This window comes from Bombyx mandarina, chromosome A1 (assembly GCF_030267445.1).
Source record: "Bombyx mandarina strain Sakado chromosome A1, ASM3026744v2".
In the NCBI taxonomy this organism is placed as follows: Eukaryota; Metazoa; Arthropoda; class Insecta; order Lepidoptera; family Bombycidae; genus Bombyx; species Bombyx mandarina.
Window position 1 is genome coordinate 10,264,709 of NC_143234.1, and position 14,408 is coordinate 10,279,116.

At 40.0% G+C, this 14,408-nt stretch overlaps 2 protein-coding genes across 2 annotated transcripts in view; one reads left to right on the forward strand and one right to left on the reverse strand.

Moving 5' to 3' along the window:
* LOC114253462 (uncharacterized) overlaps positions 1-14,408 on the reverse strand; it is a 562,226-nt gene that overhangs the window by 433,921 nt on the left and 113,897 nt on the right. The gene's annotated exons all lie outside the window — the stretch shown is intronic.
* LOC149499516 (carbohydrate sulfotransferase 5) lies at positions 8,911-10,577 on the forward strand. The gene has a single exon (XM_089739705.1). The coding sequence runs from the start codon at positions 9,170-9,172 to the stop codon at positions 10,394-10,396; it is 1,227 nt and encodes a 408-aa protein (XP_089595831.1). The 5' UTR covers positions 8,911-9,169; the 3' UTR covers positions 10,397-10,577.

Consider the following 14,408-nt stretch of genomic DNA (forward strand, 5'->3'; position numbering starts at 1 on the left):
AAATCTGGACTGGAGGAGGGCCAGTCTTCGTGCCGGATGTAGTCGATTTCACGCGCCGCCAGCCAGTCTTGTGTGCCCTTCGCTCTATGAGCTGGTGCCGAATCTTGTTGGAATACCCAGTGCCTGTTATTGAATATGGTATGAGAAACAGGTTCCACAAGGTTCGTCAGGACCGTATTTTGATACACAACTACATTCGTTTTTACACCTTTCTCACAAAAATTTACCTCTGTTAAGCCCCAATAAGAAACTCCCAACCATACCATGAGCGAGGATTGAAAATGACCTCATTGGACACGCGGAATACGGTTGCTCGCTGCTTCACTACTGTGTGCGTACACCTTATTATTTTGTTTGTTGTAGCTCTCTTCTACGGTAAAAATTTTTTCATCCGAAAAAAGAATTTCCCGATATTTTTTCCCCCGTACCGCTTCAACAAAGCGCGGCATCTCTTCAGTCTCAGGTCCATTAGACGAGCATTCAAACGATGTCCTGTTTTTCTTCGATATGCCCGAAGCCCTAAGTCTTCATTTAACACCCTTTTCACCGTGGTTCTGCTTAACCCCATCTGAAGGGCCAACAGTTTCTGCTTACGTTTGGGATTTCTTTGAATTCGCGCCTTCACAGCTTTTATCACTGCTGGAGTCCTAACAGACCGAGGGCGACCACTTCTTGACCTGTCATCTACACTAGAGTCTTCATTGTATCGTTTGATGGTACAATAAAGGAATCTTTTGGTTATATTCAAATTTTTCAGTATGTTAAAAATTTGAATTGGCGCGTAACCGCAACGATGCAACGCAATAGCTGCAACTCGGTCTTCTTTAAGCGTCCACTCCATATTTAAAAATGAGTAAAATTCTAAAAGTGTACATTTTTATTTTCATGAACAATTCGAAATTCGAATTCAATAAACTTTTTTGTGGCCAGCATTCTAAAAGAAAAGTTTTTACTGTGTGACAATACTTATGACCTGACTAGGTATATGTTGAATAACAATTTTTTGGTGTGATTTGATTTTATTTGAATAGGGTTTTTAATTAAAACTATACCTAGAACTGTATCGTTGAAATTTTATAGTTAAAATTAAGTAAAATTAATTAGGAAAAAGCTTTTTGTGCGATCGCAATGTTTTGCTGTCTTCATTTAACGACTAGGTACTATTACCCTGAGGTGTCGGAGATATCACTCGTAATAAAAATACTTCTTGAACGTTTTAATGCTAGTTATCCTACAGCTAAAGATAGTTCTCTCTCGACAGAGACTTCTTCAGTAGACATGTGAAGAGTATTGTATCACACGTTATCGCTTACAGATTGCACCACACAATAAAGAATGAAACAAAAATAAATTTCGGAAGTAAATGGCCGGACGTAGGTACTGATTACGGTTTTACTTTGCATTACCAATTTATGGGATTCCTCTGAAGCGGGGACCTTAAGAAGCAATGCCGGTCCGAAATAATTTAGGAATTTTATAGTGGGTAATCACATAGCACATAATTGTGTATGCTCCATTGGTTAGAATTGTTTCTAAGCGAATTCTTACCTACAACCGCGGATGATATACGTGATACAATAAAAAAGGTTGGTTTAAAAACCTCTAAATTTGCGTCCTGACTGGTGGTAGTGGCAAGCAGCGCAAAGCTGTACCTATCGTGTGTGGCCTCTAGATGTCCCTGGGCTCTCGTACCTACAAGAAGAAGAATCACAAACTCTCGTTTGCCCCTAACAATAATAATACGTAAAAAAGCTTATCCATTTTAATAGAATGGAGTATGTTGCAGGACTCATTTAAGAGTGCTTTTTGAATGAAACAGTCTCGATAGATTCCTGCAAATCTCCAATGCTAGTATCAAACGACCACAATTGACTGAAAGTCAACAGAAGCGTCTTTATATTAAATGTCCAAAAACTCTATTTTGAATTAACGAGTAAAAACATTGTCGTGTAAAATTTTATATGAAGGTAAATTTTTAAAAACTGTATCAAATGAAAGCTATAGATAAATATAAAGCTATAGATACATAACAGTTCTTTTTTTATACGGTAGATCGGGCTGTGAACTATACGAAAAGTCAAAAAGTAAAAATCTCAAAAAGAGCACGTAGCAGATTTTGGTTTGACAACGCCGATATTCATTTCTCTGAAGATTGCTAAAGCTTGTATTAATTGCGTTAATTTTTGTCTTTGGGAAATTTGTTATATGATCGTGAATGTTCACGGCTCTTTAACAAAGAGTTCGTAGATGTATTGGTGGCCGTGGGCTCCCGAGGAATGCTCCATACCAGGCATAAGCAAGCTCGTCTGCTTGTACCAAATGATACAGATGTCGATTAGTAAGAAAACAAAAAAAACTACTGTAGCAAACAGGCGAGCATGCAGTTCATCTGGTGGAATGTGGTCACTGCCACCCTCGAATACCGACAAAGCTATATAAATACTCTGCTTAGAGAAGACATTTACTGTTAGAAGAACTGTAAACAGTGCGCAACTTCGAACTTGCGAACTCTTAAAAATTCGCGCATGCTGCTTAAGGACAAATGAGTCGACTATTATCAAAGCCGGCAATCTGACTTTTGGACAATGATTGGTAAATCAGAAAAACGAATTATTGACTTTGTATTCCATTGGCAGTCACAAAACTCTTCGGAACGACATCTTAGATAAATAACAGGTTAACTATTAACCTTTATTTAATGCAGGTTTTGAACCGTATTCTTTGAAAGAGACGATTATATTCAAATCAATCTGTATTGACATATCAATAAATTTTTTTTGTCCAAATGCACAGATTGCCACCTTTGATAATAGACGACTCAAATGTTATAATTAACAGTTAATCTAAATATAAGTTCCCAACATTAGCGGGCTAGGTAGTGGACTACACGGGGGCTCGGTGGTGGCTCCGACAACCCGGCACTAGCTCCTAATGTTATCTGATGGCGTTACGCAAAATGTAACACAATTCAATGATATAACATAATAAAAAAATTTAATTAGATTGAAACCTTCTACGCTTACAGACACAATAGGGTATAAATGCAGCAACGGTCACAAAAATATATCAGGCGGTTTTACTAAGTAGTTAATGGTAAACGAAAAATAAACTCATCAATTTACTTGAGAAAACTTTTAATTTAAATTCGTTCATAGTTTGAATAGTTTTCAGTATAGCATTAGATACATATAAATTGGATATTAGCATTTAGTTGGTTACACGTAGAACTGGAGATAGCACTTAGTATCGTGTAAATTAAAATACAAATCCACACGTACCTACAGCTGAAACATTCATTAATCTAGCCTTAATTATAACATGTGCTCTTGTGTTTTGTAAATAGATCTAGATGTAGCATTATCACACAAATCTACAACATGGGGCCCGAAATTAAGTTCTCTGTTTTATTGATGCAACTGTGTTGTGAAAAAATGCTTACAAATGAATTATTTCAAGTATTGCCCATATCAGTCACGACTTATTCCCATCTCTCTGTCAGAGTTCGAATATCTTGACTTGGGTTCGTTTTTTTAGGCTATCCACGAATACGGACATTCTTCGATGTCTGTATGTAAGCGGGACTGATCAAACAGCCTGTGTGCTTTTTCCTTTTGTACCACTGGATCAGTTATCCACAGGCGAAAAAATGACGCTCAACGTTTCATGGCTTAAACTCATAAGGAACCCAAGTTCCTAACTTTTGAATCATTCCCAACGCCAAGCAATTGCTGCAATTCAGCGTCTTCAAAGGTATTTTCTTTCCTTCAGGCGCCCGCCTGTCGTGAACATCGAAGTCTTTATTAGACAAGCTATAATTTTTTTTTAAATTCGGAATCCCCTTCATTTCCCGAAGGAGACGTAGCAGCTCAAAGGCAGCTGCTTCGCGAGTGCATCTACTATAGGATTGCAATCGTAACCCGCTGAGAAAATTCGACGAGAAACTCAACGGGCTAATGTATGGATTAGGTTTTGCTAGTTTGAATTTTATGTGTCCGCGGACGATCTCCAACACGATGGACCGACCTCATAGCCCAAGAGCCCGCGACAGCCAGACCTTCGTTATTTTATAAAAGCTGAAAGTTTCTCTGTGTATGTCTCCAACACAGGTAAGAACGACCCGCGATTATAGAGTTCCGATTGTGGTTACTTGGGCAGGTAACAGGCAGTAAAGGTATATAAAATAGTACCTTAAATTCGTTAAAGTATAAAGGTTTTTTTTTTTAATATTTACTCCAGAATATCTTTAGAAATCATGATATCCGTTGCCGGACACTTTTTCCAGTTGTTACCCCCTGCCAGACACCCTTAAACTTTAATAAATTTTAATTATACTTTCGTTATACTATAAAAGCTAAATTTTATATATGTTACTTAGGGACTTATAAAAATATGTTACCCCAAGAGCCGGACAGTTTTAATGGTTCTTACATCTTGCCAGACACATTGAGAGCCCGCTGTAGGTGCGAGCGCGAGGTAGCAACTGTTCAAGCGGGTGTGAGCGAGATAGAGTGCTTAGTCTATTGTGATCTTTTAAGATATCCAATAAAAAAAATATTTTATTACGTTCATAGCAATATTATAGAAAATAAAAAAGGTTATTTTAATATTATAAAGTACAAACAAAATATTACATGTCAAAGAAAAATATTTAATCGTTCTTATAATTTTCCTCATTGTCGTCGATATTGAACTGATCGCCTTATTCAGTCGAGTCGGCCTGAGGGGCCTACGAGGGGGGGCATAGCTACTACCGTATCCGATTTGAGAGTACGAGCTAAGCGGTAGTAAGACCTTTGAGAGGGCGCGAGTCCTTCTAAGAAATCAGACCATCTGGCATCTCGGACTTCGGCGATGCGAGACTTTACGTCGCGTTGTAGGGCACGCATTCGAGTACGATTTTCCACTGTAGGATACCTATCGTAGGCGCGGATCGAAGCGTTCTTAGCTCTAAGGAGTTCCCTAATATCGTCGGGCAATTTGAAGCGGTGAAGGAAGTCCTCCGCCACAACTTGCTTCGATGACCTATCTAATGTCGAGGTGATGTGTGACATTACGATGTCTATGGCTTCAGCGGTATCCTGAGGAGACGGGGTAGAGTCCGGGCTAAACGGGAGCGATGGTGGATCAGATTCAGCCAGGCTAATGCCCAGCGTGTGCCAATCCACTACAGTCCTCGTGACGGGAACGGAATCGGGAGCGCGACTGAGCTTCATAATGACGGGGCGGTGGTCTGAATCTAACTCTAAAACTACTTCGATCGAGTGTAAGCGCAGAGTTACGTTTTTTAATAACGCTATGTCGAGTATATCCGGGCGATGCGCGATATTTAGCGGGTAGTGAGTCGGGGTTAGCGGAGCGATGATATCGAAGGCGAGATCATCGACTAACGCGTCGAGCCGCCTGCCATTAGGGGTTGTGGTGTGTGAGTTCCACCTGATGTGTTTACAATTTAGGTCGCCCGCCAGAATGACAGAGCTTCCCATGCCGAGTAGCGCCTCGATATCACTGCTTAGAACGGATAAATCCTATAAACGACAGCTGATGTGCAGTAAAAGATCACAATAGACTAAGCACTCTATCTCGCTCACACCCGCTTGAACAGTTGCTACCTCGCGCTCGCACCTACAGCGGGCTCTCAATGTGTCTGGCAAGATGTAAGAACCATTAAAACTGTCCGGCTCTTGGGGTAACATATTTTTATAAGTCCCTAAGTAACATATATAAAATTTAGCTTTTATAGTATAACGAAAGTATAATTAAAATTTATTAAAGTTTAAGGGTGTCTGGCAGGGGGTAACAACTGCAAAAAGTGTCCGGCAACGGATATCATGATTTCTAAAGATATTCTGGAGTAAATATTAAAAAAAAAAACCTTTATACTTTAACGAATTTAAGGGACTATTTTATATACCTTTACTGCCTGTTACCTGCCCAAGTAACCACAATCGGAACTCTATAATCGCGGGTCGTTCTTACCTGTGTTGGAGACATACACAGAGAAACTTTCAGCTTTTATAAAATAACGAAGGTCTGGCTGTCGCGGGCTCTTGCTCTATCATAAAATCTGTGACTCACTCCAACATAAACGATTGCTCTCACTCTGCGAAACACCGTGCCACATGGCGTCGCATCGCGAGAGCATCGGTATCGCAGGATCCGACTGATGCGTGACCACGACCACTCTGTCAAGAGTGTACGAATAGGATTTGTTTCATGTGTAATGTCATTTCTTCAGCGCAGAAGTGGCTCATCAATCTAATGTGGTTTATAATGGACATGTCTCAGTCTTAACGGTCTTCAAGTAATGAAATGTAAGCTAGACATTATGTTGACATAGTAGAGTATATACACAGATGTTGCATCTAATACATTAACATCAGTGTCGTGCGGTAATCCCGAGCTAAATATTGATGTGGATGTGTTAATGCAACGAAAATCAGCGAGATTAAGTCGAGTTTAGTTAGAGCAAGTCAATGACCTGTGCTTCAACGATATCTAACATTCACTAACGGGGAGGTTTAAGATTTTTATTTGCTAAGAAACTGCGAAGCCGATATGTCAAGAGATTTTTATATTGCTTAGATGGGTGGACGAGCTCACAGCCCACCTGGTGTTAAGTGGTTACTGGAGCCCATAGACATCTACAACGTAGCCATCCACCTTGAGATATAAGTTCTAAGGTCTCAAGTATAGTTACAGAATAGAGATGAGAGATGATGAGAGAGAGATGATAGAATAGTATGGTTATTTTTTCTTCATCTTCAGATGAATTACGCCAGGAACCCAGAATAGTCCTCGTGGATCCCTAAGTTAATGCCGGTTTGGGAATCAACGCGAGAGATCCAAGGTGACGACTGTCAAGTTGCTCTATACGCGTCTCATGAAAGAACGGCGTTGGAAGACTTTACGCCGGTTCTGATCCAACGGGGTACGAGTTGGCGGCACCATCTAGATCAGCCTCAGACGGCGCGGCGTAATGATATTTTTCTTTTTTTTTCCTACCTAAGCTGATAGCCTTGAGAGGCTATATCAGCGTCGCCTTAACTAGTAGGTGAGCTCATGGGGCTCAAACCTGATGACGTTGCTAACACGAACCCTAGCAAGAGCCGTGCTTCACAGAATCTACCACCGGATCGGAAACGCGATCCACTGAGAAGATCCGGCGAGAAACTCAGTGGGCTGTGTCTGCGGGTTAAGGTAATGACGTAAGCAGTCGTATTGTTTTGCGGCGGATATTAACAGGATGGTGGTGCCCAGTCGTGCGGGCTTACAATACAGCCTTTGAAAAGCAATTACATGGGTGGATGTACTCCGTGAACACGTGCTAAGTATGTATTTGCTTTAAAAAAACGAGTTAATCCTTCGGATTTTGAACACGGGGGCGGTCGCATCACTCAATGCGGTTCACCGGGGAACTTATCGTTTAGAGCATGACGAATAAAAGTTATTATACCAAGAAATTAATTAGTGTAATTGAATATTAGGTGAGTTCGAAGGGCTCAAAAGTTAGGATCAGCGAGGTTGGGCGATATAAAATGAAAATTTACCGACGGCCTTCCTCGAGATTATATTCGACTCAAAATCTCGCCTTCAAGAGAATGTAAAAAGATAAGGTTTCCAAACGTGAAGGGAAGGATAGGCGTGAAGAATTTCATTTAGAAATGTTCATGACAAACAAACGGCTTTGAGAAAACAAAATTTTCTTTATTAAAATGTTTTAACCATTACGGCTTAGATGCAGTGACTCTCAGTGGCACCTTCATCGAAATAAATTTGCAAAAAAAAAATTAACAATTTCCATAAGGTATTGCTATTAATCAAGAATATATTGTAGTAGCACTTTACTTATTGACACAAGATTCGCACAGAGTACTTAACTTTAAGATGATCTTTGGTAAATACTGAATTTTCAATTAATATAACTAATATATTAAGTTCATATAGTAGGCATGTACCTATCGCGGGGTGAAAAGCTTTTTGGTTTCAGACATTTCACATCTTTGTAATTAAAGGTCCGTTTTATTTGGTATTAGCATCAACAACACAGTGTTTTTAATTGAACTTAAATTAATTTGATTCCGTTCAAATGGCTGAAAGAGTTTTTGTGTTGAGATTTTTTTCCAATTTTTTAATTTAAATGGCTCTCCTGTAAATTCAAAAATGTGGTTTAAATCGCAATTAATCGCGAGACATCCCGAGGCTTTTATTCATTGCCCAGACGCATGCACGAGCTCATGGCCTCAGTTCTACAGTAGGTACATCAGCTGCCCCACCTTTGAAACCGGAACCAGCTAGTCCAGCTACTGTTTTGCGGCAAGCATATGCAGAGTGGTCATGCCCCTGCAGCCTTGCAAGACGCTACCACTAGCAAAACACTATCTGCCTGTTAGAATTGGCATCGATACTAGCGATGTTGACGCTCACAAACTGTTTTTAAATCTTATTCAGAATGGATTTTTCATCTCTCTTTGTATACATAACAGCAACGCACACTCATAGGAACAGTTGCCATGGTAACCGTCGCTACAGAACTGCTAATTTATAGACCAGGGCGTGGCACGAGCGTCTCTTTATCCAGGGAAAACGCAACACGCTTCATCTTTCTGAAATACAAGATTAACGCTGGTAAAGCCGCGGGGCACGTCTAGTAATTTATTAGACACAGACTATGAGACAACGGACAGTGAAAACAAATATGGCCGGAGAGTGGTGACTACACCATCGCACCTACAGCCAAACGATAATCGGAATAGCACGTGACCCTCTTGGTAGGACCTCTTGTGAGTCCGCGTCGGTGGGTACCACCACCCCGCCTATTTCTACCGTGAAGCAGTAATGCGTTTCGGTTTATAAGGCGGGGCAGCCGTTGTAACTATACTGAGACCTTGGAGCTTAAGTCTCAAGGTGGGTGGCACATTTACGTTGTAGATGTCTATGGGCTTCAGTAACCACTTAACACCAGGTGGGCTGTGAGCTCGTCCACCCATCTAAGCAATAAAAAAAAAAGAAACAATATATCGATATTGTTAAGAGCACTTCTCTTTACGTACACTATCAGTTGTGGCCCGACTTCCCGCGCTCTCCTCGCCTTTTATTATATGCATGCGGCGGCGGCGATGCGTCAACACTTGGTAATTCGTATTTCAATTTTCGTCACTGAAACCATAGCATGTTGTTGCGACCACTTAAATTTTATTCAATATGTTTCGCATTCAGTATCAGTGCTCTTTTGATTCTTATTGGTAGCCGAAATACAGTTAACTGTCCGATGTTTGAGGTCCAAAAAAATGGTCGGATTTTTTTAAAAGTACAACGTGGAAAGGATGGTTCTTCGCAGCCGCTATGGACGAATCCTGCGGATGGGGCGCCGAGCATCGAACAAATATTAGAAAGAATTCGAACCAAAATTAAATTGGAGTTGAGGAACTACAACTTCACTCATTCCGATGTTCAAAGGTTGGAAGACTTAGTGATGGAAACCGGCGGTCGTCCCCTGAGGAATATCATCATATCCTCTTGGAGATCAGGCACCACATTCCTCGGCGAGGTGCTCAACGCGATGCCTGGGAATTACTATCATTTTCAGCCTTTACTAAAATATGGACATGTACAACTAAAGGAGTCTGCGCAAGTAAAAGCAGCCTTAAGCTCCATGAAAAGTTTGCTCAAGTGTGACTTTCGAGGGATGGATGACTACTTCGATTATGGAAGAGGCCATGATTTTCAATTCAGTCACAATACCAGATTATGGGACTATTGCGAACACAATAAGGAACTGTGTTCTGACCCTGACTTCATGACCAGGTATTGTAGATTGTTTCCATTTCAAAGCATGAAAATTGTTCGCCTTCGGTTGCAGTTTGTTCAAGAAATATTGACCGATACTGAGCTTAATGTAAAAGTAGTGTTTTTAACGCGCGATCCTCGCGGAGTGATGGCGTCCAGACTGCAGCGTGGCTTCTGTCGCGCTGCTCCGGATTGTTCTAATCCCGAGATTCTTTGTGAAGGCATGATGCGTGATTATGAGGCTGCAGGTCGTTTTCTCAAACTTTATCCTGATAAGCTTTTTGTGTTGCGCTTTGAAGAGTTTGCACTAAACCCGAACAGTACAACGCAAAAATTGCTGCAGTTCTTAAGACTAGGACGGACACAAGCGATCGATGAGTATATAGACTCCCACACTAATACTGAAGTGAGTGGAGTCACCTCTACTTTCAGAGTATCCCGTGAAGTGCCTTATCGCTGGAAGAATACTTTGACATTTCAATATGCTGACCAAATACAGACGGCATGTAAAGAGGCCATGAAGTTATGGGGCTATCGTACTGCTCACAACGCCACCCACATGGCCAGCGAAGACTTTAAGCCCCTAGAGCAGTACGCGATAATGCAGTAATGAAGACTATGGATGACGTCTTGATATTTTGAGATCTTCATTTAGTACTAATAAATCTGGCACCCTACAAATTAACCTTACGATTATTATAATACACCGAACCATCCCTCAAGTGTTTGAAATAATTGCAAACGCATTAACTGCAACACGTAATAATTTTATCGCAAAGACCGGTTTAGTCCTCGCGACCGTAACATTTAAGAATTAATATTAAAATCAAATTGTAAAAGATATGAAATCAATTAATAGAATTCCGACTTCTTATAACTGTAAATCCACTACTTGCTCTGTTCTCGCAGACTTTGTAACGGAAACCAGAGATGCCCTTCGCTGCCAAACGAGTGTCCATGAACTCCGGTACGCGCTTATAAGTCGGTGAGCTCATCTGCTTATCGACTACTAATTAAAAAACAAAATTCTAAAGCTATTTGCCAAACACGAGCATAAGTGATAGCACTTAGCATCACGTAGTTTATTTTCGATTTTTTTATAAAGTAAGCCACTGGTAGTAAACCTAGGACCTAAGTCCCAAGATTATCGTTTCGTTTCAGACAGAACGGATTAATATTTTCTTGAGATCTGGCACTTTGTTGGACTTGGGTTTTCTTTTTCACGATAAGAGGATTCCAGGTTATATGCGGTAAACAAGGTAATTAAAACAAAAACGCAAGAATAAATTATTATTATAAAATGTAGTTTTAATTGAACCCAAGTTGACGTTTAGTCTAAGGTCGATGACTACAATCGATTTGGTTAAGCCATTCGGGATATTGGCGTGCATAAACTCCATATGAACAGTCTGACTACTTTATTATTTGTTTAACATTGAATTTTATATTCATGCTAAAAATTACAGTTACCGCTCTATCTTATTTATTTCTATTTTACAACACACAAGCCCTCCACTGCGCGTTGCAAACGATCGACCAATAAAATAATTTCTTGGTTACATCTCGTGTGTAACCACCGCGCAGTAGTTTCCCCAATAACTTGAGGTCGCGAGTTCAACGGATTCTATCGGTTCGCTAAGCTTATTGCTTTTTTCCGAACACATCTGGAAATATGCTTTTATTTCTTTTGTACAAGTTATACGTACCGATTACATACTAGTTGTGGTCTGTGACTGTACTTACTGTTTCAATATTTGTGGTAAATAGTGATTATGTTAGCGATAGTGTTTGATGATATTGAGCGATTATTTACTATGTGTGTTCACGGCCCATCTGATGGTCAACTGTTACCGAAGCCCGATGATAACTAAACGTGAATGCAGATACTGACTAAAAAAAGTCGAAGTGTCAATATGGTAGGTAGGTTGCGGTACACTGCCCCGTCGTCGGCGAGGCTTGGGTGCGCGGGCCGGATATACACATATATATGTATGTACATATAGGCATGCATACATTTTCTTGAACTTTTTTATTTTTTATTGCTTAGACGATTACAGCCCACCTGGTGTTAAGTGGTTACCGGAGCCCATATGCATCTACAGCACGTAAATGCCGCCACCCACCTATGAGATATAAGTTCTAAGCTTTCAGTATAGTTACAACGGCTGCCTCTGTACCCTGTAAGCCCAAACGCATTACTGCTTCACGGCAGAAATACGCAGGGTGGTAGTACCTACCCATACGGACTCACAAGAGGTCCTTCCACCATTAATTATGCATATTATAATTTTGCGGGTTTGATTTTTATTGCACGATGTTATTTCTTCACCGTGGAAGTCAATCGTGAACATTTGTTGAGTACGTATTTCATTAGAAAAATTGGTACCCACCTGCGGGATTCGAACACCGGTGCATCGCTAGATACGAATGCACCGAAAGTCTTATCCTTTAGGCCACGACGATTTCCAATAGTTGAAATTCATTGAAATAATTATATCGTTCTCATTAATCATCTATAATATAAAGAAGTTATCATGTAAGACCAGCCCGAGGGCTCTCAGTTGATTTGACCAACCGCTGTGAAATGCTGATGCCATCTCTGCAAATACGTTTGGTGGTGGTACCATGTTATTTTGACCAGAGGTGAATAGAATGATCAACACCACATATAGTGGGGTCATTGGGTGGGTGGTATCCTGTAGTTGAGTCCAATTAGCCAGCCCCCAGTCGCATTCTTACCAGGGTGATACTTACCTGTAATTCACAACCAGCCTTGTTAGCGAAGAAGACCAGGATGTGTTGTTCGATGTCAGTCAAAACTTACTTTACAGACGGTGAATGCTTACCTGAAACAATATTCGAATTATTAATTGCATTCCTTAGAATTATTTCAACAATAATCGTCATTTATTGGTCAAAGATGAGTAGAGCGGCTGGTATCTGCTGCTAATACCACAAGCTGTGTCATGGTTTTGATTTGAAACGGGACACGTAAAGTATTTATTTCAGGGTATCTGAAGTGGTACTGTATTTGTAAGGTGAAGTGTTCGCGAACTGCCGCCGTTCAACAATGGATCGACACTGATAATGACAAAGACGACAATTGTGTTTGAAACTCCTTCACATTAGATAGCGAACATAAATCAACGTTGCCAGTTTTGAATGATTGTTGCATACAACTATCCATCCACCTTTAAGCATAAATAATTTTTAGCATTTTAGTGATGTCAACATATATCCCGGGCTAAATCCCACGGGATCGCATTATCGCTAGCTGCATGCTCCGGGATTAGGGTCTCCGTCAATTCTTTATTGTGGAACCGGAATTGAATTCGAAAAGCGTTTTGCATTTACGAATATGTCGCCGAATGTTATTCATACTTTTGCGAAGGAAAACGATGCGGTTTTTAGTATGAAAGTATTTCTACGGATTATTGCGGAACTAGTGGATTAACTTTTGTGATAGTTGGAGTGGTTTTTGAATGCATTCATTCCTCGTTTCGGAAGTCGATAAAACTAAACTCAAATAGCTTATTTATTATAATTGAATATGCAATTTCGAAAAGGGCACATGTCGCATATTTTGTTATAAACGTTTTTTTTCATATACATGTAGTTTTGAGGTTTACCTACGCCCATTTTATAATAATTTCAGTAATTTTCAATTGATAATTAACACTTAAATATATCTCAAAAGTTAATATTTCAAATTTTACACTGCTTTAGAAAATAATCAGTTTTTTTTTCATTTCCTGAACATTTTACATTTTCAGAGATGTGCCCTTTTCGAAATTGCATATTCAATTATAGTATGTGTGTACATAAAATTACGTGCAATTAAGTACGTATGTGTACATTGCGGTGGGTGATGTTATCGACGTGTGTCACCAGATATAATAACCGTTGTTGTCTGCAGTGTCCATATATAATTTAACCATTCTCGAGGCTGAAAATGGAGTAAGTTACTAGTCAAAAATAAACTGAAAAACATTGTTCATTGATCAAAGAAAGTATAAGTACTTGTCCCTAGCATAATTATTTTTTGGAGCCATGTATATCTCATATATTACATGTATTAATGTTGTTCATATCGTACCTAATGAAATACGTACAAGTTCATGATTGAATTCCACGGTGAAGGAATAACATCGTGTAATAAAAATCAAATCCGCGAATTATAATTTGCGTAATTACTGGTGGAAGTACCTCTTGTGAGTCCGCACGGGTAGGTACCACAACTCTGCCTATTTCTGCCGTGAAGCAGTGATGCGTTTCGGTTTGAAGGGTGGGGCAGCCGTTGTAACCATACTGAGACCTTAGAACTTATATCTCAAGGTGAGTGGCGCATTTACGTTATAGATGTCTAAGGGCTCCAGGAACCACTTAACACCAGGTGGGCTGTGAGCTCGTCCTCCTATCTAGGCAATAAAAAAAATAAAAAAAAACCAAACGCGAAGATATCTGTCAACCAGTCCCCCTCCATTAATCCGTACAAAATGCATTTAGCAACATGTAGATCCCACTTTATGGTTCTGATGCCGAGAAACGTCCTCATAAGCTATTGAATGAGTAGCTCTCCTCTGACCTAAATTGCATTGCGTCCTCTTGCTTCGAGTGAATGT

Coding starts and splice junctions, on each gene's coding strand:
- LOC149499516 (XM_089739705.1), top strand. CDS start 9,170: ATGTTGTTGCGACCACTTAAATTTTATTCAATATGTTTCGCATTCAGT.